This window comes from Festucalex cinctus, chromosome 12 (genome assembly GCF_051991245.1).
Source record: "Festucalex cinctus isolate MCC-2025b chromosome 12, RoL_Fcin_1.0, whole genome shotgun sequence".
NCBI classification, from domain to species: domain Eukaryota; kingdom Metazoa; phylum Chordata; class Actinopteri; order Syngnathiformes; family Syngnathidae; genus Festucalex; species Festucalex cinctus.
In genome coordinates this window covers 8,631,989-8,657,162 of record NC_135422.1, presented here as the reverse complement: position 1 = coordinate 8,657,162, position 25,174 = coordinate 8,631,989, and the positions used below count along the sequence as shown (strand labels likewise).

The 25,174-nt window shown below is 40.4% G+C and overlaps 1 protein-coding gene across 3 annotated transcripts in view; it reads right to left on the bottom strand.

Annotated features, from left to right (window-relative positions):
• The window catches only part of LOC144031247 (latent-transforming growth factor beta-binding protein 2-like), a 101,367-nt gene that overhangs the window by 25,467 nt on the left and 50,726 nt on the right, over positions 1-25,174 (bottom strand). For 2 of the 3 annotated variants that reach the window (XM_077538166.1, XM_077538168.1), the window contains 18 exons: positions 17,336-17,410; positions 14,624-14,746; positions 13,339-13,503; positions 11,344-11,649; positions 10,405-10,424; positions 10,198-10,234; positions 9,741-9,800; positions 9,047-9,175; positions 7,818-7,946; positions 7,571-7,690; positions 7,372-7,491; positions 3,807-3,926; positions 3,489-3,611; positions 3,285-3,410; positions 2,351-2,476; positions 2,044-2,169; positions 1,113-1,238; positions 593-718 (listed from right to left, as the gene is read on the bottom strand). In XM_077538166.1, coding sequence (XP_077394292.1) covers positions 593-718; positions 1,113-1,238; positions 2,044-2,169; positions 2,351-2,476; positions 3,285-3,410; positions 3,489-3,611; positions 3,807-3,926; positions 7,372-7,491; positions 7,571-7,690; positions 7,818-7,946; positions 9,047-9,175; positions 9,741-9,800; positions 10,198-10,234; positions 10,405-10,424; positions 11,344-11,649; positions 13,339-13,503; positions 14,624-14,746; positions 17,336-17,410 — 2,157 coding nt within the window. The remainder of the gene's footprint in view (positions 1-592; positions 719-1,112; positions 1,239-2,043; positions 2,170-2,350; positions 2,477-3,284; positions 3,411-3,488; positions 3,612-3,806; positions 3,927-7,371; positions 7,492-7,570; positions 7,691-7,817; positions 7,947-9,046; positions 9,176-9,740; positions 9,801-10,197; positions 10,235-10,404; positions 10,425-11,343; positions 11,650-13,338; positions 13,504-14,623; positions 14,747-17,335; positions 17,411-25,174) is intronic. The other variant, XM_077538167.1, reaches the window with a different exon arrangement.

Genomic DNA, 25,174 nt, shown 5'->3' with positions numbered 1-25,174 from the left:
TCACGAAAAATTCCACAGACAAGCACGGATTATATTCTTTAGGGGGAAAAGAGTGTGGGCCGCCATTAAGTGATGGCTCAGTTTTGCCTTTGGGTGAACAGAGGGAGTTCCACATAGCGATCTTACTGAGGAAGGATGCACAGCGGTTGACTTAATTTCAAATTAAGGCCTTAATATTTTCCATCATATCATTTAAATCCGATCAGAGGCTGACTTGGACCTGGGGTTGTTTTGTGAAACTTTTTCCCAGCGCAGAGACACACAACAGTGGGGGGAATCATCCTCTCGGGCAAAACCCCCCACTTCCATGAAAAAACACAGAACAGTATATGTGAATAACCGAGGCCATGTTTGAATTAAACAATCATCCGGTTTTCTCATTCTCATGAAGTCACGGCAAAGCTAACCTCACTGGTCAAAGCAGACGTTGTCTTCCATTGAGCTCATAAACCGTGCCATACTGTAAAGTTCCTCTGTAATCATGTTGAGAGTCTTAAGCAAATCTTATTTTATCACGGCCTAGGTCCAGATAAATAATTACTATGCTGACAACATAAACGAGCCAAGATAAAAAGTATAAAGGTCGGTTTACCCTCACAGCCATAACCGTCCGCAGACAGCTGCAAGCCGGATCCACAACTCCTGCAGGTATAAGATCCCAGGGTGTTTGAGCACAGCTGGCCCGGGCACACGTTAGCTACCAAGCATTCGTCCACATCTGGACACAAATACATGGATGGACACATCATAACCCAGATTGCCATCTCTGGCTTGAAACAAACACATCCTGCCGGTTGAAATCAGCGAAATTAAAAGTCAGTGAAGCTAAGAAATGTCAACACGTGTATCTTTCCGCTTGAGTTATCTAAAGAGTATTTGACATAATGCGTTATTTTGAGACAGATGTGTATTTGTTTTGAGCAAGAGTTAAATAATCAGTGCTGGAGGCAATGGGCTTGATCAGCCAAGCTATGATGTGATGTCTGAGAGATGTGGCATGTTGCATCGGCAAACCTGAACCAGATAGAACCCCAGGAAACGGCGCGTTGACATATAAAGTCCACATCTGTGCGCAAGTAAACACACAGCATCCAGGAAGCCAAAAGTCTCACCGTCACACTGCTGTCGATCCTCAGAGACTTTGTAACCAGGCTGACAGCTGACACATGTGAAGGAACCCTCTGTGTTTGTACATGTTCCCCGGGGGCATGTAGTGGGCAGCGCACACTCGTCAATGTCTGGCACGAAACAACACAGGATATTAGACATTCCCGGGAGAAAAAGCGGAATCTCCGCCGCCAGGAAAAACTAATTCACCATGACAGATCTTCTACAGTGTTGATAAGACACATGAAGCTATGCGTGGATCACTTAAAGAGGAAGTCAACCCCCCACCAAAAATATTTTTGACAATAGTTTGCTCTATGCAGCCCTACTGGTTTAAATATAGCATTCTGGTTAATATTGCGTTCACAAAACCCAGCTGTTTTTATCCTCTCAGGGGGTGGCCATTTTGTCACTTGCTGTCGACTGAAGGTGACATCACAGTTGCTCAGGGCTCAGGCACCAACCAATCACAGCTCACCTGTTTTCTGAAGCTGAGCTGTGATTGGTTGTTACCTGACATATGAGCAACTGTGATGTCATTTTCACTCAACAGCAAGTGACAAAATGGCCGCCTTCTGATATTAATAAAAACAGCTGGATTTTGATGCTTAACCCATATTCCACTGACACAATATTCTTAACAGACATCATAGTTGCTAAGATGTCAGGTAACAACCAATCACAGCTCAGCTTCAGAAACAGGTGAACTCTGATTGGTTGTTGCCTGAGTCCTGAGCAACTGTGATGTCATCTTCAGTCGACAGCAAGTGACAAATTGGCCGACCCTGAAATGGATAAAAACGGCTGTATTTTGATGCATAACTCATATTCCACAAATGTAACATTAATTCATCAGAATGTCGTGTTGAGACTAGTGAGGTCACATAAATGTTTAAGATTTACTTCCTCTTTAAAGATGAGTGCTGAGTTACCAACCTTCACAGAGCTCTCCGTCATACGACACTTTGTAGCCTGTGGGGCAGTTCTCGCAGGTGTAAGAGCCCTCTGAGTTTAGACAGATGCCATTGGCACAGGTCGACAGCGACTGGCACTCGTCAATATCTGGGTGGATCACAACAACAACATCGTAGACGTGTTCGGACCTCACTCGGATAAAATGTGAAAGGAATTCTCAAGTTGAATGCGACGGATTTGAAATCTTGTTTTGTCAAGATGCCAAGTATGTGTCAAAAGAGTCTTGGAACGAACAAATGGTTTTCTCTCAGCTGGGGATTGAACGAACCTTCACATCGCCGTCGATCTGGAGTCACTCTGTAGCCTGCCTTACACCTGGTGCAGGTGTACGACCCGGCTGTGTTGGCACAAACGCCACCGAGACACCAGTCGCCCTGGGAACACTCATCCACATCTGCAGACATACACATCCAGAAAAATCGGCCCTGGTTGGTATTATTACTAGGGCTGTCAAAATCAAAGCGTTAACACTGGAGATTAATTTACTTTTTTTTTTTTTATTAACTCAGTTTTATTTACTTCCTGTTACGGCCTACAACCTGCAGTCAAGCTTACCCACTGGCGCTAAAATAGACAATCACGGTCTATAGGTAGGTTTACTTTCATTTTTACTTGCTTGTTGAAGAAATCTCAAGTAATTTGCACACTTGCAACTTTAAAAAGCCAAATTCAAATAGCATTTTAGTACATCTTTGGCATATCAATTCAGAGCAAAATAACCTGCTCGCAAATCAACCTTCCTGAAACTATGAGATCTAATATGGCCTGTCAATTTTGGTCGTTTTGTTCAACAGTTACAGAAGAATTTTATATGATGATGTCACATTAATTCCAAGATTTTACTTATGTAAATATTTGTAGAAAAAAAAAGTAGAAGCAGAAGTAGAAAAATGTGATTAATTGTGATTAATTACGGAAAAAATTAGTGATTAATTAGCTAAAAAAATTTATTCACTTGACAGCACTAATTTTCATTTAAGATTTTTACAAAAGATTTTTACGGGCTCTGTAGCAACAAAATGTAGTTAGTAAAATATGGTGACATCTGCACTACTCTATTGAAAATAGATGGATAGATAAACTAACATGATTAGATTTCACACAGATTTTGCCCCTTACAATGACCCCTTTGACGCCATCATCTCTATGAGGATTATTACTAAAACTCAATGGGAACTATGCATATGAAGGTAAAACTCTACCTTCACATCTCAGCCCATCAGCAGATGGTTCAAAACCCGTATTACAGCTCTGGCACGTGAAAGAACCTGGTGTGTTGATGCAAATTCCTTCAGGACACTTTTTACCAGATGCGCATTCGTTGATGTCTAAAGGGGGGGTGAAAACATGCAAGTTTAATTCGGTTTCGATAAACATAGAACAGCACGATGAAATACACAGCAGACCTTCACATGCTTTGCCATCGGAGGTGACTTGGTAACCATGGTTACAGGTGCATCTGTGGGTCCCCTCTAGATTGACACAGCGTCCGTGAAGACAGATCCCCGGAAGCAGACACTCATTCACATCTGGAAAGAAGACAGAGTGGAAAATGGAAAGGGGGGGCCTCAGGAAATCAAAAGACACACTCGGACTCTTTGTAAGCTTTTTTTTTTTTTCCGAAAAGCTTCAAATTTACCATGGAGCTTCTGCAGTAGCACGCGTGCAAACTATTTACACAGCTGTTGCTTTGTCACGGATCTGTCTGTCCGCTGACGACTTACCTTGGCATACGTTGTCCAGCGTGAGTTTGTATCCCTGGAAGCAGTTGCACCTATAGGAGCCCTCGCTGTTGACACACCTTCCACGGCCGCATATGTTTTGGTTCAAGCACTCGTTCACATCTGCGGACATCGAGGGGTCATGAAAGGACAACACACACACTTTATTGTTCTTTTTTTTTCAGGTTTCAAATATGTGCCTCAGGGTTTTTGAGACAATAAAAGTTGTTTGCCAAAATGTCGATATAAATAGCAACTGTGGTTGTTATATTGTGCTAAAAGGGAAATAATTAGGGAAAGCATCATGAGCGTGTAAAAAACAGCATTCTTTAGATTCAACTCATTAAGGTCTTTTACGATTTGGTGCAGGAGATGTCTTTTCCACTTTGTGAGTCAGAGCTGTTGATCCAGCATTTACTACTTGTGGAAAAAACTTGTGTAAGGATATTGTTTTGTAGTGTAATGTTTTGTTAAAGGTTCACAACAACACAATGTGTGATGGGATTATGTAAGAAATGCAAAGTCAGAGGAATGGACATTGCATAAAAAATAAAGGAAGGATATCTGTCAAAATTAATTGATTAAACGCCAAGTAATCGATTATGAAATTAATCGACAACTATTTTCATACTTGAGTATTCGTTTGGAGACATTTTTGTGGGAATGCTGAAGCATAATATTTCCAATTTACATTGTTCAAATTTCAACTGGCTTCAAAAATTTACGCCTCCCGGGGTATATATCGTCTGATTCCACATTACTTACAGTGCACAATTTAACATTTAATATCAACTTTTCCCCATTCATTTTCAATGGGACAGTCATTTAACTTTTTCTAAGTATCACTTTCCACGCGCACTTCCATACATATAACTTATCATCATTACCAGGTGTCTGATACTGCTCGGGAGCACAGTTGGTAAAGCACAGTCCAGTAACCAGGAGGTTATAATTTCATAATTAATCTCTCAATGTGATTTCAGCATTCCCACGCAATTTCTCTAGAAATTGCACTTAGTCTAGTTTAATATAAAATCCTCTGATTTCATCATGTCACCAGTAATTGTTCATTGGTTTCTGTAAATAAGACATTTGCAAACATCTGATTTTACTTGGGAATACAATGACCGAACCGGTAAAACTTATATACTTTGATGCAAAATTAAAAGGAATCTAATTCTAAAAATATTCGTCTGCCAAAGAGGTAGAGAAGGATCAATATCAAGAGGCGATGCATGGAATTAAAAGAGGCAAACGAAAGGAGAAAGTCACAGACAACGTTTTGTTTGGCGCAATGCAGTCATGCAACCTCCCCTCAGCCTGTGTGATAATCTTTGACAAAGGCAAATGGAGCTGTTCACTATCACAACGGCAATTAAGCTTATCCGCGACCCGGCCAATTGGGCGCAAATTGCCGTACTCCCGTCAGATGGCTGAAGCAAAAACTGGAAGCTGCCTGTTTATGCCGGACGAGCGCCAGTAGGCCTGGATGTGGATTATGTTGACAAAATGTTTACCTTTAACCTCTCAGCTGCTATTTATTCTTCACAGATTGCTACAGATTAACCAAGTAGTTCACGAGGAGTTCCTGTGTGGAAATCTGGCGTCTAGATGATGCACGTAGGCCAATTTTCTTCAAGAAGACATCACGCTAATTAGAATAAATCAATGGAGAGGTGCTGCAAAGAAACACTTCTGAAGTCAATTTCATTTAGACGCCAATCTTTCACATGTCTGGAATACTCAAGAAAGGAGCTCAGGTTTCCAAACAAATTAGAGGGGTGTAAGGTCATAGAGGGTAGGGGATGTGGTAAGTCACACCAGTCAGGTTGTTATGTAACCGGGCCACATTGAGATTCTGTGTCAAGCCGTCAACGCAACACACACCATGTGCTACATGCATCCAAATTTAATAGACCACAGTGAGAGGACGCGCCGGTTGAGTGAGAAGAATTGTTTGCAAGTCGGGACCTCTTCACAGTCGGTAGTTGACCGTTTGACCCCACCTCATACATCTCCAGTGACTGCCCGGTCCCCCTCACCCAGCTAATCAAATCCTGCTGGCCTCCAGCGGGCCCAACAGTACAGTGGTCGCGGCTCTCCAACAATAACACGCTGTTTGTTCAAGGCTGTGGCCAAGAGAAAATATTTGCACTCTCCCAAATTGAAGTATTATAAACAATCTTTTCTTTTTCGGGAGGCCACTGATATCAGAAGATCAACAATAACAGCGAAGATCTTTAAACAATATTGTGGCTGCTGAGCTGATATTTCATACATGAAGGCACTGAATGGACTCGTCGTCACCACTGTGGTTTTGAACCTGTCATGTTGGTCTCATAATGCCGCACAGCTGACACAAAACATCCAAGCCAAGGTGGTTTGAAGTCTAAAAACAAATGTGTTCTATATACATGAACAGCCTTTGGAAAAACAAACAAAAAAAAACAGTCAAACTTAGGGAGCATAAATTTGGTGGTGGATCACAGACTGTCGGCAAGTTAATTACCGCCGAGGCTTGTTGCCATGTCAACTGAGTTGGGTCTGGCGATTCCATTTGGAAAATGCAGCTTTTAAATGTAATCTAAGGCAAGACGCTTTTGAACAAAACCTGATTGATTTCCATGGCAGCGGTTTCAGAGAACGCTTACACGACAGCAATACATAAAAACTTTTCTTTGTGTTTTTGATTGCTTTCACATACAGATGAAAAAGCTGTCAAATCAATTCTTGTGTCATCTGCAAAAAAACGACTACAAATGTTGTAATTTGCATGCTATGCCAGTACTACTACAGTTGTCATTCTTTAGGATTCCTTGTAATCTTTTATTTTTTTTTATTTTTATTTTTTTATTTTTTATTTTTTTGGTCTCTACTATGCTATGCACAAGCTTACTTATTTATCTTCTGTTAAGTCCTTGAAATAAATGGATAAACTGAAACAGATGTTTTTTGTGAGTAATGCAACTCCGCTAGACACAACAGCATTAGTACACTTTGCTGCGTTTCAAGCATAGACTCTATGGAAGACCAAAACCGAAAAAATTAAAAAATAAATCAATTATTACATAAATAAATGTGAGAGCAGAGCGTTTTTATATTTTATTTTTTGAATCTCTTTTTTTCTAATTATGTTTGTACTTATTTTTACTTATATTATATCTGTTTTTATTTTCATATTTATTTATTTATTTATTTATTTATTATTTTGTCATTTATTTATTTTTAATTTTGGCATTTTATTTGTAGTTTTGGTCTCCATATACTACAGGGCCAAGGTCACCATTACTGTTTTGAGACTGAAACCTTAACATGATTATTTGCACATCTCATCTGTCTTCACATATTTTCACATTTCACATGTTCATGGGGAAATTTTTTTTATTTACTGCTTATCTTAATTAACGTCGCAATGAGCTGACATTGGATGAGATGATGATTCAACAATCAATCAAATAGATTAATTGAATAGGTGAATGTGAAGCTTTGTAAAGCACTTTGGGTACTATAGCTAAAAAAAAAATGCTATATAAATAGCAATAAATAGATGTAGGCTGCGTTACCTTACCTACACATTGATTGCTGATAGGCCTGAAGCCTGGGCTGCAGACCTGGCACTGAAAAGAGCCCACGGTATTGACACAGCTACCACCGGGACAAGTGCTGGGATCTTGACACTCATCTACATCTGTAAAAGTAGAAGATGACGTGCAGTCTAAATGCTTAGTTGTGAACAGGATGCAAGGTGACTCTTTTTGGTGTATCACCTTCGCATTGGCCTCTCCAAGATTGGACAAAGCCGCTGTCACATTCACAGGTGTAAGATCCCTCCGTGTTGACGCAGTGACCATTCTGGCACTTGTTGGGCATGTTGCACTCATTAATGTCTGCAAGGAGAAGGCGAAACCAGGATGAATGTAACACATAGGCACATCCAAAAAGATCTAAAGTTGCAGCTAATGAAGTCATTCATGGATTGGAAACGTGACACTAACGTTATGTGCGCTTGCTTACCTTGACAGAACTTCCTGTTTTGCGTGATCACTTGGCTGTAGCCGCTGAAGCATTGACAGCTGTAGGAGCCATAGCTGTTTGTACAACTGCCTTTTCCATCACATGGGTCATCCTCACACTCATTCACATCTATGGAGGTAGAGAGAGGGGAAAAACAAGAGATATCTCACTGGTATCGGTATCTCAGTGGCGGGTCAGGCACTTTGTATCTGGGCATGAAGGTGGGGACTTACTCGGCTTAATCCACCTCTTACCACTACTAAGGTAGGTTACTTTAGTTAACAAAAACTAACTAAATAACTCAAACTACTGCGATTGGCTGGCAGCCAGTTCAGGGTGTACCCCACCTACTGCCCGAAGCCAGCTGGGATAGGCTCTAGAACCCCCGCAATCCTTGTGAGAAGTAAGCGGTTAAGAAAATGGATGGATGGATGGATGGATGGATGGATGGATGGATGGATGGATGGATGGATGGATGGATGGATGGATGGATGGATGGATAACTCAAACTAAAATTCAAAAAACAGTTTTGTTAACAAAATAAAATAAAAACAAAAATGCTTTTAAAAAACTAAATTACCCCCAAAAAATTTACATTTTCAAAACTAAAACTAACTATAATGATAGTGAAAATTTCCTTCGTTTTAGTCTTTGGTAATTAATTTAATTCATGAACCTTTTTTGAAATGTGATTTTAAGTAGATTTATTTGTATATTAATGGGAATAAGGACATTTGAAAGTTTGTCACACAGAAGTGACATCATCTTGCAGCAGCCAATAGAAAAGCACCTTAGATGACATCACTCCTATCATGTGACAATTTTGCGTGCTTGACTTGCGGCTCCAATAGCTCGGCTCGCCTGCTTTTTCATTTAACGCAGCCGAAATGCAACGCTAGAGAAGAAATGTGTTTTTTTTTTTCATTTTACTATGATGTTTATTAAATATTGCACACAAGTAATACACTTAAAAAAAAAAACTAATACCGAAACTAAAACTAAACTAAAACTAAGCGTTTTTTTGAAAACTAAAACTAATACAAATGAACAGAACCACCCTATAAACTATTTAAAGCTAACTACATTTAAAAACAAAACTCGAAATCAAAACTAACTAAAATGAAAGTTCCAAAACAATAGGCATATAGCATATATATAACAAATTGAGAACCAGTAAAATCTTGTTTGGATCCACAATTAACTGATCCCTCTGTCTTCCATTTTCTTACCGATGCAGTTGGTCTGCAGAGGATTGAGTTTAAATCCCGGCTCGCAATGACAAGTGTAGCCAGTCTGCACAGGAACACATTTCCCATGTCCACAAATGGAGGGGACGGTTGCGCACTTATCAACGCTTACTAAAAAACAAAGTCATAAATGATTTTAAATGTGCCCTGGATCTCAACAAATATTTAAAAAAAAAAATAGCATATATCTAGTTACACAATATGGTAGCTGCTGTAAAGTCTAAAAAAATAAAATAAAATACAAACCCTAACACATTCCTCTCTATGAGAGCCATCCTGCTGTTTTATTGGGTGATGATCTTGGATGGGAAGACACATTTAACAGCATTGCATGTGCTTTAATGTGGGATGCATTGATGTTTGGACTGTGATAAAGTGGATACAGTCAACTGGGCCATTACGTATATTTGATCAGTCCAAGGAAAGAAAAAACTTTTTTTTTTCTTTTCTTTTTTTTATAGGTTTATAATGAATGTTGCTCATTTCCAATATTGCCAATCTTAAAGGATCCTGGTAACATTTAACATAGTCTAGAATACAGCATTATAATGAATTAAACAATTAGATCCTTCGACATTATTCCTCTGTAATTTTTCTCCTTTTCAAACAAAAGTGAGATAAAAGAATACACATTTATCAACACGATATGCATATTCTTTTATAATGCGTGTCTTACCTGAGTCTGTGTGGGCTGTTTCCTTTGGATCCGGTTTGGCTGGTGAGTCTGGAACAACTTCTGGAAGGAAGAATAATGTTAGCTATGCTGTATTTGGGCCTCGTATAAAAGGATACAGCCACTAACGTTCTCCTTAAATTATGCATTGCTTATTTTACAAAATGTGTCTGCCTTAGCTGCCAGTCAACATGAAAAGAAAAAGGATGTATGCTTTTCTCCATGTTAAAAATAGGACAATAGCAGAATTAGACCAGTCACAATTGGACTGTCAGTGTTTTTGCTGGCATGCAAAGACTGTAATTGGAAATACTGCGTTAAATGAAAACATAACAGAACATATTTCCAGGTTGAAATGACGATAAGTCATAGTTTGTTTTTGATAGTGAAAAAGCAACAAAATTACAGTCTTAAAGATAACAAATTAAGTATTTCAACTGGTATGTATGGCAAAAATTACCTGGATATTTCAATGGCGAGTCCGTCACAGCAGCTGGCTAGAAAACAAGCACACATTCCAGACACATTTTGGTTATATTAAAACCATCATATAGCTTTTTATCCCCATTTTCACATTCTCATTTATTGATACTATAACTAGATGTGTTTGAGAAATATGGCCTGAATATGTTATGTAAAAGGGTTGGAACAACGAGCAAAAACTTACCGGTCTTTGAATTTCCACATCTAGCAGAAGATGACAAGAAGAGAAAGTTCATTTGTAGCACTGATGCCATTTTACATTAACCTTACATTTACTAAAGATGCAATAAACTGACATACAGTGTGTTTAAGAGTTACATCCCAAGACTTTTGTGAACAAACACTTCAAACGAGAATATAAACGCAATACTTGTCACTGCTGTTCTGTGTTAGTGAGCACTTTTACTTTTACTACTGAGGTAATCTTACGTTACACATTTATTTCACAGGTGTGCCTCATGCTGTACGCAATAAAAGGCCACGCTTAAGTGCGCAGTGATCATGCTATCACGACAAGGGAGAACACAAGTTTAGACAGAATTGTGGAAAATATGTGAGGCTACGGGGCCTTTTGTGTATGTAATAAAAGTCTTCGATCTTTTAAGTGCAGTTCATGAAAAATGGGAGCAAATGTAAAAGTGTTGCATTTACATTTTTGTTCAGTAAATGGTAACGTGTTGGGAGAAAACCCATAAAAGCACAATGATAACATGCAAACTGAGTAATCTTAGATGAAGTCGTATTTAAAATGATGCCAAAAGAAAAGCACGGAGAATACATGTCAGATGATGATGTGACTATCCATAAATGTTTACATGCAGAATGTGTTGATCAAAGTCTTGTAGTTAAACCAAAAAGTAATTCACATGCATTAAATACATAAATCCTGATGATTGTGAGCATGCATCATCACTGACAAATGCTTCAGATTTGACGGCGGAGAGCCAAGCATCCAATTGTGTTCCATGTTGCATTTATTTAGTGAGATCAAAACACACTGTTGATGTTTGGAATCTTGGAAAATAAAACTTTTATTGAATCCTTCTGCTGCCTTGTCATGTTTATACTATAAGGTCAAGTAACTCTTAACTAACAGTAAAGCCCTCGTAACTGTCCTTCTCACCTTCAGGCTGTTGTGGCGTTTCTCTGTCTGGGGTAAAGTGATGAGGTGGCTGCTGTGGAGTGTCAGGGTGTCGGGGTGACTGTGGTGACTCCGGGTACTCGGGCCACTGGGGTATTTGAGGCGTTTGTGGGTAGGTGGGATATTGCGGCTGGGAGGATGGCAGCTGAGGATATGTGGGGTTCTGCTCCTCCCAAGACAATCCAGTACTCTGAAGATCGTCCTCCCCCAGGTGCCGCAGGGAAATCTGAACGTCAGAGCGGGAGTAGGTGTATCCGTGACCGGCTGGGCAGATCTCCTTGAAATGATCTGTATGGTGGAAAACAGCAGCAAAAATCATAGTCAACAATAAATATGTAAGAAATTGAGGCTGGACTTGAGACCTGTCTTGAGACTTGGAGTGCTAACTGGTGATATTTTAGCAAAGAGTGACTAACGGGACCATTGATTTGACTTATTTTTTGTTGCTGTTGGACAACTAACCAATATTTTTTATGCAGTTACATTATAACATTGCTTGTTCTTGTTCTTGGCTCCATCTCACATTGCCTCACTCTTTGGTCTCAAATTCGTCTCAACTCTTCAAAGTAGCGTGCACTGTCCTGACAGGCCTTGATTTTGACTCAATGTAATATTTCCCAAGTCTTGGTATTATTGTATGGCTTGATCTTTACTTGGTCACAACTTCTCCAAGTACAATTTACCCTGCCTTGGTCTTTTTCCTTGATTTAGTCTCCCACTGCATGTTTCTTGACTTGGTCTCAACTCTTCAGTCTCAGCACAGATGTGGTTCAGACTGTCATGCTAGTTCAATACTGTACAGTACGCTTCTAAGGCCCCAAATAACACAATAGACTTCCAGGGAGTGACTAATATAATTGTGCTAATATGAGCTTTTCCATGGGCTGTGTTAGTAGCCAAAGGAGTCACTGGGGGCTACCAACAAAGAGTTTTGGAAAGACTTTGGCATATTTGCATACCCAAATAGCCTAAAGGATCATGTAGTACTCAATAAGCCCTTACTGCTAATTGCTAACTAGGCAGACAGCAGGAGCCCAGCAAACCTCAGAGATGGTGAATCCATTACAAGCGAGAAGTAGAGTGTCCCTTATTTGACCTAAGACCAGCAACCCTATGCCGAAAGGATCTGGAAAAACAATGTACGTAATGACAGTGAAATATGGTGGAGGTAAAGGAGGGAAACATGGATGTTACAGACTGATTAAGGAGTAGATGAAAATTGGGCTTGATATGATTCGCAGCACATCACAGGAGCTGAGTTGAAAGTTGGAATAAAAGTCATCAGGATCCTGTTACCTGGTCACAAGGAATAAGCTTGAGTGCTTTGTTCAGAACATGACTCTAACACTTTGTCAGGCCATACAAAAGCCCGGATTAAGGATCAGACGCTATGCGTCAGTCCTGGTCAAGCAGCATCATGGAGGTCTATGATATTTGATCTATGACGATTCTTATAAATCACTGGCTAGTCCATAAAATCATCCCATTCTCCCCCTAGAACTTTGAATAAAATAGATTTGTATTGAAAAATGTTGACAGTTTCCCGTGTTTCTTTTGGCCAAGCTATTTATTTCTGTATCTTGAGTTTTGCCTGTCTTTAGTGAGATTTTTCTCAGTGGACATGAGCGATAACCCCAAAACTGACTCCCACTCTTGCGCAGGCTCCAAAATATGACAACTGTTATGCTTTTGGTCTTTTTCCACTTCAAACAAATTTTGGTTATTCCGAACTCATTTGCACAGCTGGCAGACAAGAGGGTGTTGACTGACTGACTGAATCAATTCATCTTCCTTTGAGACGTCTTTCAAAAACACTGACAACCTTTACATGTGATTACATGTTGCATTTTATATCTACAAACAACAGCAACTGAGCAAATATGTATTCTGCAAGTAAAACTCGAGATGGAATGATGTGTTTGCAGATTGAGGACATGACCTTGTGCAATATTTGTGTATTTGTATAGACATACATACCAGAACCGGGCAAAGGGCAGCGATCACACCCATCTCCCCAGGCTTTACCCACGCGGCTGCAGCAGCAGATCTGCTTGGTGATGTGCTGAGAAAGAGGCAGCGAGCATGTGGCTGCTGACACTGATCTGTAGCAAAACGCCCTCTGGTCTGAAACTGCCTTATCAGCTGTAAAGATAGCACAATGTAACACACCATTAGATTGCATATCACTCAGAAAAAAAAGCATGTTTACAAATCGAAATTAATTGCATGACTTCAATAGTTAACTCACGATTAATCACAAATTTTATATCTGTTCTTAATGTACAATAAAATGTGCAATAAAATATTTTTTCTATGTTTTCATACTCTTATTAATATAAAAATGGAAAAAAGTTAAACTAATAGAAATATGGCTGCAACTTTTAGTCATTGAAACAGTAATTTCATAATTCATAAAATTGAGTTAAAATTAAAAAGATGTACTGCACTGTAAAAAGTTAGTGTGATATTGATTTGTGTTGAGGTCATATTTCTGCCACTAGATGGCATAATTGCATTTGTAAGACATTGGTGACAGCTCAGTTCATTATTCTTTTCATATTAAGAGCTATCTAATCTTTAACATACAACTTCAACATAACTTGAAATTCTGCACATTTTTTAAATTGTAAAATACAATTTGACCCCAGCCTCCACAAATATATGCATTATTATTCCATTCATCCATCCATTTTCTTAGTCGCTTATCCTCACAAGGGTCGCGGAGGTGCTGGAGCCTATCCCAGCTGGCTTTGGGCAGTAGAGAGACGAACAACCATCCACACTCGCAAGCAAACCTAAGGACAATTCGGAGCGCCCAATGAACCTGCCATGCATGACTTTGGAATGTGGGAGGAGACCGGAGTACCCGGAGAAGACCCACGCAGGCACGGGGAGAACCTGCAAACTACACCCAGGAAGGCCGAAGACTGGACTCGATCTTGCGTCCTCAGCACTGGGAGGCAGACGTGCTAACCACTCAGCCACCCGTGCTGCCTGCATCATCATCATTATTATTATTATTATTATTATTATTTTCATTTATTTTTTCCTTGCGAGTGTCCTATGGAAATTACTTCACAGCTGGGGGCTAAACCTAATACACTTGCACAAAGAAAAACTGGTCTCTCTCCAACAAGCAGTCCAAAGCTGCATATTTTCTGGATTGGGCTTTGACCTTGCTGTCAGTCAGTCCCCAACTGCGCACACCTTTTGGGCTGAGCTACCTCCGCCCCAAATCTAAAGAGTACAAGTGAATACCTACAGACGCAATGGCTTCTGGCAGGGTCCAACATGAAACCGGGTTTGCACGTGCACCTGTAGCTTCCTTTAGTGTTGAGACACTCTGCGTTCTTGCAGATTCCTGGCAGCAGGCACTCGTTGATATCTGTGAAATATGCAATGCGTTAGCCTTGAAGCTTAGTTTCACCCTGACAGGGAGTGTTTGAAGTGCAAATGATCTCCTTGAAAAGAAATTTCAATATCACATTTCTTTTACATTGAGTATGCAAAGCTGTCATGCTGTAAGACTAACAATGATGTAAGTTTTGGGAATCGTTTACACATTGAAAGGTGACAAAATATTGCAATGGATCATGAAGTTCAAATAATGGCAGCCGCCTGGAGGTGATGATGAACGGAATGCTTTTAGTTACCCAACGGTATGAAATACAGGAGGAGTGATGACATGAAGAAAACACATGCGCCGAGGAATTGACCATTCATTCATTTTGAAAGCAGGACAGTCAGGCAGATGTGGATTCATTACTTGACATCATCACCTTCTATCCTTTACACATCCCAGCATCTTCAGCTGAGGTCAAGGAGGGTTTTTTTTTCTTCTTTTCTGTAACGGCGGAACTCAGCAACGAGTGCAGTTCCAGTGCACCTCAAGATGCAATAAAACAAGCTGGCCAGTTAAAATGCCAGCCAGGAGCCACGAGTCAATTAATTTATTTTTTCCTTTTTAGCCATTGCGGGTCCTACTGGATTGGGCAAAAGGGAACATCATTAGGTCTTCTCAACTGGAATGCCACACCTCACATTTTCAAAATTCCAATTTAATTCTTGTTTTTTGTTTGTATCGTGCTTGGAAAAATTGAGATTAGAAAAAAAAAAAACATCATGGGAAATCCTTTGTGTTTCTAAGTGTGAAATTAGCCTTGCTGATTCCTTTCATATCCGTAATGATATTATTGGGAAATACAACATTATTATTTATAGACAATTTTATCAAATATTTTTTTTACACGGGGACATCTGTGGGGGCCTTTGATTTAGTTTAAGCAATAAATTTTCTGGTCAGAGTTCAGGTCAGCATTGGGCTCAGCCTTCGTCACATGGGGTCTCTAATCCGCGGTTTGGTTGAGACCAAGATTAGCGCGATTCTTACAGTCTGCTGCTGGGTTGACTGGGATTGACGTTGACTTTCAATGACATCCTGCCATGACTAGCACTAATCTCAACATCATTTCTGACTTATAATGCGTGGTTGCTCACCCCCAACATTTCACAGTAAGAAATGTCAATGTGAAAGGCATTGACCATCTAATTATTTCTTCTAACCTTACTGTAGCACTCCTAACTGTTGTAATAAAAAATATTCATCTGTAGAATTATATAGGACCACGGTCAAGGAAATTGGCTCTTAACTGTTTAAGTGGGGATTATAAAATGACTTTGGTGGTCTAAACCTAGACATACTTTATGGGGGCAAAAGTGCATTATTCAAGACAAAGCAAACAGTGAACGTGCATTTTGATTGTGCCCTGAAAGCATTTTTCTTTTACTGTCTTTGAAATAAATCAATTGTTTGCATTATTTGCTATTTGAATTACGAGGATTTACAAATACCAGTACTTACTGTTACTAATTAACCACCAACAATGCAACTCATTAGCAAAATTAGTAAATCTCAATGAATTAAAAAAAAAAATTTCAAGTGTCAATATATGATATGATACACTATATGATTCCAAGAAAGTGCAGTTAACAGTACAGTAATAGGATGGAGTGTAAGGTCTAGGTTGGCAAGCTAGGCATCAGTCCAAAAACAATGATAAATTTTGGTATAAATCTGTGTTTTTACTCTTTGGTACTTGCAGCAAAGCCTCGAGGAATGAAGCAACAGCTGAAAGGGACATTAGACTTTCCAAAAAATACCATGGGGAACTGGCAGCATGGTTGTTTTTGTAATTAAAGAAATAAGCAGCTGCAACGGAGAAACATCTTGAAACGATCGCAAAATAAAAGCATGAATGTATTAAAGTTACATTATTGTAGCTGGTTGAGATTCTATTGAAAGACAAGCGTGCCCTTGTCTACAATAATTTTTGTTTTATTATTTTTTTTAAATGCCCCTCAATCAAAACCTTTGAGCCATGGCCAGTAAAGCAGATCAGAAATCCAAATGGACAAGTCGCACCTGCTTGAAGAGAAGCCAACAAGTCAGTTTCTTCCAAGCAGTTCCAATCAAATTAGAACAACATGCTTCTTTTATTTTCATTGTTAACTCAAATGGCTCAATAAGTCCAAAATTTGTCCTAAATATTTCTTTCTGGAAATGGTATGATGTCCACATATTCAACACCGTGTGTGGCTCCTTCGACATGACCTGCCAGACAGTTGACAGCCTGGGATGTTGTGATGAAGCGAAATATGATGTTTTCTTTTCTAGGAATGACTTGATTTTGTTATTTTTTTACAGATGGATGGACAAGCTAGCAAGTCACATCACATCTCCACTACTACTGGTGTGGGCCAGACCAGCACACAAGTCTACATACTTAAAGATATCCATTGAACCCAATCAAAGCTTGCTGGAGAAAGGCTAATTGTGGTCTTGACCTGTACGCTACAGGGGCCGTACACACAGCAAGAAAAACTTTATTGAAGTCCTCAGGGGTCCGTGTATGTAGAAAACATATGGATTTTTTTTCCCATTCAGAACATACTGTGGCAGAAACTTGATTCTTACCTTGACAATGCGTCACATTCATTCTTTTATATCCAACAGGACATTCCACTTGTCCATTTGCAATCACTGCATATGCTGCGGAGGGAATAGAGACGACAATGTTTTAGGGATGCAAAAACACTAACACAAAGCATTGCATTCATCACAGCAGTAGCTTGGGGGCTGAGAACATATAACATACAGATGTGAGCATCTTGGCAAGAGAAACATGAGGGGACCCACAGCTGGACCCCGAGTGAATGGATGGTAATGGACTCCATTAAACTTTTTTTTTTTTTTCCGTAAAAAAAATAAAAAATAAAAATTAAATATATATATATATATATATATATATATAAGACAGTACTGAATGTAAGAATAACACTTGACGTCATGTATCATATTACCTATAATACTCCACAATCCTGAGGGATACTTGAAGGACGTGCTCATTCATAATTCTTTTGAAGAAGCCCTAACACTGAACCATGTAAATGTGCTTCAAATAAAGACACTTACAAATGGTGATGGCGTTTTGGATGGTGTTGGGAAACAGAAAAATTCAATGGCTTCAAAAGTCAATTTAGCGCTACAATAAATAAGTCAGCACTACGGTTCATGCCCCAGTGCGGTCATATTGTCGGTGACAGACGCCTGAAAAACACCAGGTCATTAGTCACTCGACACCAAGTTAAGCCTCAGGATGCTCCATTAAATGTACAGGCAGGTCAATGTGGTCATTCATGTGGCAAAAGCAAAAAAGTCACATCGTGCGTGTGCGTGCGTGCGTGCGTGCGTGTGTGCGTCTGTGTGTGTGTGTGCTACATCTCCAACACATTAAAGCAATTATGGAAGAACTTCTTTTATCTTGCTTTTGAGTCATGCAAAAATGAGTCACGATATTGCATGGTTCTTCCAAAGTAATCATTATGTAATTCTGTCCTTCTTGTCATTGCTGGAGGATCCAAGCTCGGGCAGCCACATTGGTGAATCAAGAAAATGGAAGAGATGCATCATTGTAAGTATCATTGAAAGTAAGATAGCAATTTTGTATTTATTTTACTTGAATACAAAGGACAAGGAGATAAAAAAGAAATATATACCACTACAAAAATAAAATAAAAAAATGATATTAACTTAGTACAAGATATAAATTGAAGTTTATTAAAAAAAAAAAAAAAAAAAGAAATATATGAGAAAAAGTTGTTATTATAAAAGAAAAAAGTTGCATTAGAAGAGGACAATATGTACGGTAATATTGCAAAAATTGGTGGTTGGTTGCTAACCAGTTTGTACACAGCCTCTCGTCCAAAGACAGCTGGGATAGCTCAAGCATGACTGCAACCGTAGTGAGGATAAGCGGTTTAGAGAATGAATGGGTGGAAGTCTTAATATTACAAGAATAAAGTTACATTGATAGAAAGAAAAATCCTGAATATTCTAAGTATTTGGTCATCAAAAACAAACAGATACAAATGTTTATCCAATCACTCTATTTTTTTTCTTACTTTAAAAATGTAGTTTGCATTAGCCCCATTTTAAATCACGTATAATGAGAAATACATATGTTCAGCAAATAGCGACTGCTCTATCCACAAAAATTTGCCTCGATGTTCAGAATGCAGGCTCTAGCATCCGCAGACCAGATGTTTCATGTGTGTAGTGTTAAGCAGCTCTGCTATGATGTGACTTTTATCTGGATTGTGACTGTAGACAAATAAGACCAGACGCGAACCTCTGATCTTCCATGGTGCATGCTCAGGAATCTACGATCTGCCTCCTTCTGCCATCACACATTAGAAGAAACATCCAGCACGCCATTGTTATGTATTTTTTAATTTGTTTTGGCAGGGGTGACAAATTAGTCATTAAAGTCGATCAGGCCCGGATGAATTAAAGTTCCACAGTGCCAATGTCATTCAGGCTAAATCCATAATGACTCAATTGTGGATTGGGCATGAATCCTAGGGCCTCTTTAATCTTAATTCTTCATTATAAGAAGAAATTTTGGTGATTGCACTTTTGAGGAAACAGTTTGGGGAAGGCTCTTCTCGGAATCACCCAAAATCCTGACATAAACCCCATCAACCATCTTGAAAAGAGATTTAAACAGAGATTGTGAAACACACCTTGGGGTCAGTGACCTCTGAACTCTGATTAGACTGGACAAAAATCCCACCAACACAAACCCTTTTCAGCTTTCAGTAGAATTAGCGTATGTACCGTGGCGTTAGCGCCTGTTTGACGCTGGCTCTGTCAAACATTATGAAAGAACTTGGAGCAAGTCTTTCCAGAAGAGTGGAAGTTGTTGAGGGTGGAGTCCCTTTTTTTAAGTTCCTGTAATTGTTGAGGTTCACCCGTTGTTTTTTACATATAGCGTATGTCTCGCCATTACAACACCCAAATCAATCATGAATCTCTGCCACTTTCCCAGGAGTGTCTGGAATGTGCCACATGGAAGTTTCCTAGGAATGAGAAGTGTTTTGGTCCTGCTGTGATCCAGTGGACCAAGCAGGTTCAGCGTACCTGAAGGTTCGACAGAGCAGAAGTGGGTCAGAGCGAAGGGGGCATGGAGAAAAGAGGGGGACTGTGTCAGAGTGACGCCCGAACTCCTGTCTGCCCACCTCATCCTGTTCCTCCACACCGGCCTAATCCGCCTGCAAAGTTTCTGAGTAATGAGCTGTTGTGGCAGGGTGCTGGGCATGCCCTCCTGCAGAGACAGGATCAGGGAAAGTCTGGCTTGAGTGACAGCAGGGCGCACATGCCAAGGGAAACCCAGTGGGAGAGGTCTGTCTCAATAAAGCTTATTAACACAAAGGAGGATCTCTCTTCCAGGAACAACTTTGACACGTATCCGAAATGGTCATGAACATGAACCTATGGGCGTTGCATCAAGAAATGTTTGACACAGTTCAGTAAGTTCGTTTAGGCATTATTATTGCTCCTAAAGGGTAACTTCTCTTGAAAGTCTGGTTAATGAACATCTGCATACATACCTCTCCTAATGTTGTATACATCATGCAGGATTGTTTTGTAAAGTTGGGTCTCGTGTTACAAAAATAAGGCCAAGTTGTTTCTGGTGTCGTACACAAATCTAAGGGCTACCTTGTTTTCCGATCATTTAATGATGCGTGCTGTCTCATGCTGGCTCCTACGATCATTTGAGTAGAAAATGTCTGTGTAGAGTTTCACAGGCAGCGACTTGCAAGAGTGAGCTCAAGCTGTGCATCATTAGTGTCGCCCTTGGTTACAATGAGTTTAGACGCAGACTGGTCTGTATCCACTGAATGTACAGAGAAACACGTCCAATTGTTGTCCATCCATTTAGCCCTGATTAACAAAAGACTTTGTCACCCCTCACTAATTTTGTCTGTCTCCATTCAATTGTGTTGTGAATGCCACTGGCAACTGTTGAATAATATTTGGTTGAATTCCCTGACTTGTGTGGTGTAATTCAACTCCCTTGGAGGTTCCTGATTGGTGGTTCAGTCCTAAATCTGTTTAAAGTCTGTTTTTTTTTGTTTTTTCTTTCTCCCGGATCAAGGAAGACCCTGGTGGGAGTATTCAAATGAAAGGACGGCTTATGCAAAATTCAAGTAAACACTGATGGCAAAAGGGGCTGAGAAAGGAGATGGATTTTATGCTCAGATGGGTAGCTCTTGTACTAAAACACACCCTGAACACAAACACCCTAGAGTCTGTTCTCGCAGATAATTCACTGATATTGTCAGCCATGCAGGGCTCAGAGTCCTTCAATAACATCACTGGGATCTGTCTTGAAATCATACTCATCATTAAACATGTAGGATGGAACAAGAAGAAAGTACAGACGCCATCTACAGGATTGGAAATGGAGAAGGTCAAACCATCTATTCCACCAAAGGCCTCTTATAGGAAAACGAGCATTATCTCGGCCAAGACCTCCCCAGGACCCTTTTCCAGTACGTAATTCGCTTTCCGACATGCTGCCATGGAACAAACTGGTGGCACACAAAGGAAACTAGGGGCACCCACCACAGTAATCAATGAATGGATTAAGTCTTTTGACTCTGTGAGATGCCAAATCCATCTCCTCTTGGCCTTGGAGTCAACATTTCATTGGAGAGAACAGCTCCAAGGGAAGCTGTTTGCTTTTAAAGGCAAATGTCTCCTTGGCACGCGTCAGTTTGCCATTCAGTTCTGTATAACAGGCTCTTGAATATATGTCCCTGCATCCCTTGCAGGCTAATCTTAAAACTACAAGACTGATCAGTTTGGATTTATGAGATGAATACCAACACTCTCCAGTAGATACAGACACAACCGGCACATGACGCCACACGCAATGATGAGTTTAGTTGCATACACTGCACCAAACTTTATCACCAGAGATTTACTGTATTTCCCAAAAATAACTATTGCTGTAGTTGTTTTCATATAGTGAAAAGTATGCTCCAAGCATTTAGTTTGACAATTTAGCTTAAGAGGCCTAATGTTGACGGGTGTGCAGTCCGCATCAAACACACATTCAAAACAGACCTACATTCCTCCCTAATCTCCAATTCACTGTGGCGCATTAACCACCTGGGATTGGTCCAAAGGAAGACATGCCAGGGTAAATTCCTAATAAAAATCCGCTCAACGTCGCATGTATCCAATTATGAAATACAACACCAGTTTGAAAATGTGTCAGCCTTTAACTAGGCTTTATTTCTCGTTGTGGTAAGACTCACAGAGCCCTAATTAACCACAAGTGCGATGCATTAGCAAGTCAATGATAATGAATCAAACACTGTAAACGTGATTTGAGGTCTTTATCAAATCTTAATTGGAAGCTGCTGCAGAGCAGCTCCAGGGCATCTGTTTCCTTGCTGCCTATTTCCCAGACAAAGTTGTAGCACCTCTGGTTCTCGTTGGCCATTACAAGTGTCCGTGTTTGATCAAAGCAAATAAAAAGCAGTCCCAAACACAGACTTTGGCCCTTTCCATGAATATTAGAAAACATGTCTGAGGAGCTGATGGGAGAGCAGGGTGGGATGAGTTCACATGGAAGGATGTAGATCTTGGCTCCCTCCGTACGCAAATTTATACTCAATCTTACGTCATGTGAGTGGTACATCAGTGGGCAATTTCTGACATTGTGTGAGGCCAACTGAGGAGAGAAAAGCAAGCCGGGCAACTCCCAAGGTTGTAAAGGGGTGAGTTGGAGGGAAGGGCATGGTATTGACACTGCGAGAACCTGGTCCACCCAGGGGGGTAGAGCGATCCATGGATTATATGGGTGTGGTGGTTCTGTAAAGCCCTGGGGGATGTCTGATCTGGTTCCACAGGATGTCCCATCATCTCATACATGGGAGAGTCTCAGAAAGGGAAGCTGCCCAGCATTGACAGATGAAGAGAAAAATGGATTGTGGAATTCCAATAGCTGTTGAATACAGAATGAAAGGCAGGGCTGCCAAGAGTCAATCTCACTCTCGACTCACAAAGGCAGAGCAAAAGTTTGCTGAGGGAACCTGATATGAATTTATTAAAAAACATTCCTATATAACCCCTATCATTGCAACACAATCCTGGCTCTGAGATTTTAAGGGATTTATTTTCATTTAGTTAGTCTGAGTGTGTGTTTTTTATGCAACCTATGTACACAAATATCCTTGCTCCATATTCAACCTTTGCTTGACCATTCTCAGGTTTTCTTTTTGTGTCTCTTAACATCAAAATTGATAACCACCAAGTTTGTCGGTCCAGGGAATTATACCCTATACCAGTGGTTCTCAACCGTGGTCCTCGAGTACCTCTATCCAGCCTGTTTTCCATGTCTCCCACAAGCAACACAAGTGTTTCAAACGATTAGCTAATCAGCAAGCTCTGCATGAAGCCTCATAACGATCCTTAGCTGTATTGGCTCGGGAGAGATGGAAAACAGGCTGGATAGGCGTACTCGAGGACCGGGTCTGAGAACCAGTGCCATATGCTCCTGGGGCACCCTCCACAGAAAGGCACATGGATCCCTCCTGAAACCTGCAGAGGGTGTAGAGCTGGTCAACTGTTCCTCCTGCTCAAGACCCGCTCTGTGGGTGATTGTAATAAAAGTAAAGTCGTATAACTAAATTGACAGAGATTGTGTCACCCACTATAAACTTATAAATGGGTATGCCACATTTTCAAATAGAAACTATGCATTATCACATACTAAACAGGACACACAAATGCTATACGACTTTCTCCAAATTGCAAACTGACAACTGACCCTCTCACAGTCAAACAGAACAAAAGAGCAACAACGTTTTTCAGGGGCCGTTTTCCCCTGGTTCCATATCACTCCTGTCAAACACAGGCCATAGTGGGAGGAATGCAGCTTAAAGATCTAGCCAAGTGTCTAAAGTGAGAACAATAACACTCAGGAATTCAAAGCACTTCTCTTATTAAAGCTCCCTCCAAGACTGGAGGGACAGCGAATATGACTTCATTTTCCCCCTCTTTCATTTTCCTTCCCATTTCTCCGCGGCATGCGTGTGACCTGGGACCCAGGCCTACAGTATACCACAAACATGACAAAAAGGAGCATGCGTTTGTGCTTCTAGTCGGAACTTCAAAGGACCAGAGGAGAACATCTGTAAGCTCAGGGAGAGTGTTGCCCGGAGAGAAGCGGGATACGAGAAAAGAATAGATCCATGATGGATGGAGGGGATGCAGAGGGATGATGTCTGCTTTTGATTAAGGCCTGGTTAGATATTAAACACAGCCTGAGGACTTTGACAGCCAACTGACATTTGTGGCTTTGGCTGCAATGCAAGTAAGAAAAAAATACATATAACAAATGTGCCACTATTGCTGCTTTCTACCAAGCCTCAATTGCTAAAGTCCCCCTGGGCCAGTGCGGGTACACAATCTAGCACCCCTCCCCATATACCACACAGGACTGTCAGGTCGAGTAAGAGTTTCTGTGTACAGTGAGAGGTGTCACCACCCACCCGGCTTGTCAGCATGCAACCAGCCTGCTGCTGTTTCTCAAACCTACCGCAGCTTGGGTTGGAAAGTAGCTGAATTATGCCTGTTCATTTCCTCAATGACTGGTTCCTTATGCCCACTGGGTGGGTGGCAATTGCTTCAGACGCTCATCTTCAAGCTTTCATATGGTTCCCAAGTTTCATTTTTTATGGAAGCAAAAAAGAAAAACACTTAATTTTTACTACACTGGGGATAGTCATGTTACGCAGTCATTTCGCAGATCTAATGACGACTGACTGCGGTAATTATCCTTACTCCCCAGTCCCCAGTAGTGTTTAGGCCGGTGATAAATGCTTTAAATATCTACCAATTACAAACAACTGCAGTTGAAAATGAAAATGGTTGCCACTGACAAAAAAAGGCAACAATAAACTAAAATCTGGAAGGGAAACTCCACTTAAAAAGAGAAAAAGCTCCCAATTGCATCTTGCGGTTTCGGGTAATTGTGCCAGACAAAACCAGAATATGAAGAAACTAATATAACCACAGGAAAAAATACAAACGCATGGTCATAAATGACCACAACATGTCCCACCTGGCATCTTCAGCTGTTTATCATTCATACAGTATCCTCTAACAGTTGTTTAACATCAAGATCCAGTAATGCCTGCATCCGTTTTCAATTTTCTGATTTGATGGATTGGAATGTGACGAAATCACGTAATTGGTTATGGATTATCCATCCATTGTTGCTTATCCTTATTAGGGTCGTGAATAACGTGAAGGTTACCACAGCTGACTTTAGGCGACAGCCAGGACACACCCTGGACCGGTCGCCAGTCAATTGAAGTGGTTTAGGTTTGGTCATGGCAAAATATGCAAAAACTATGACGGTGGATCCAAATGTGAAACGAACACTACAGACATCAG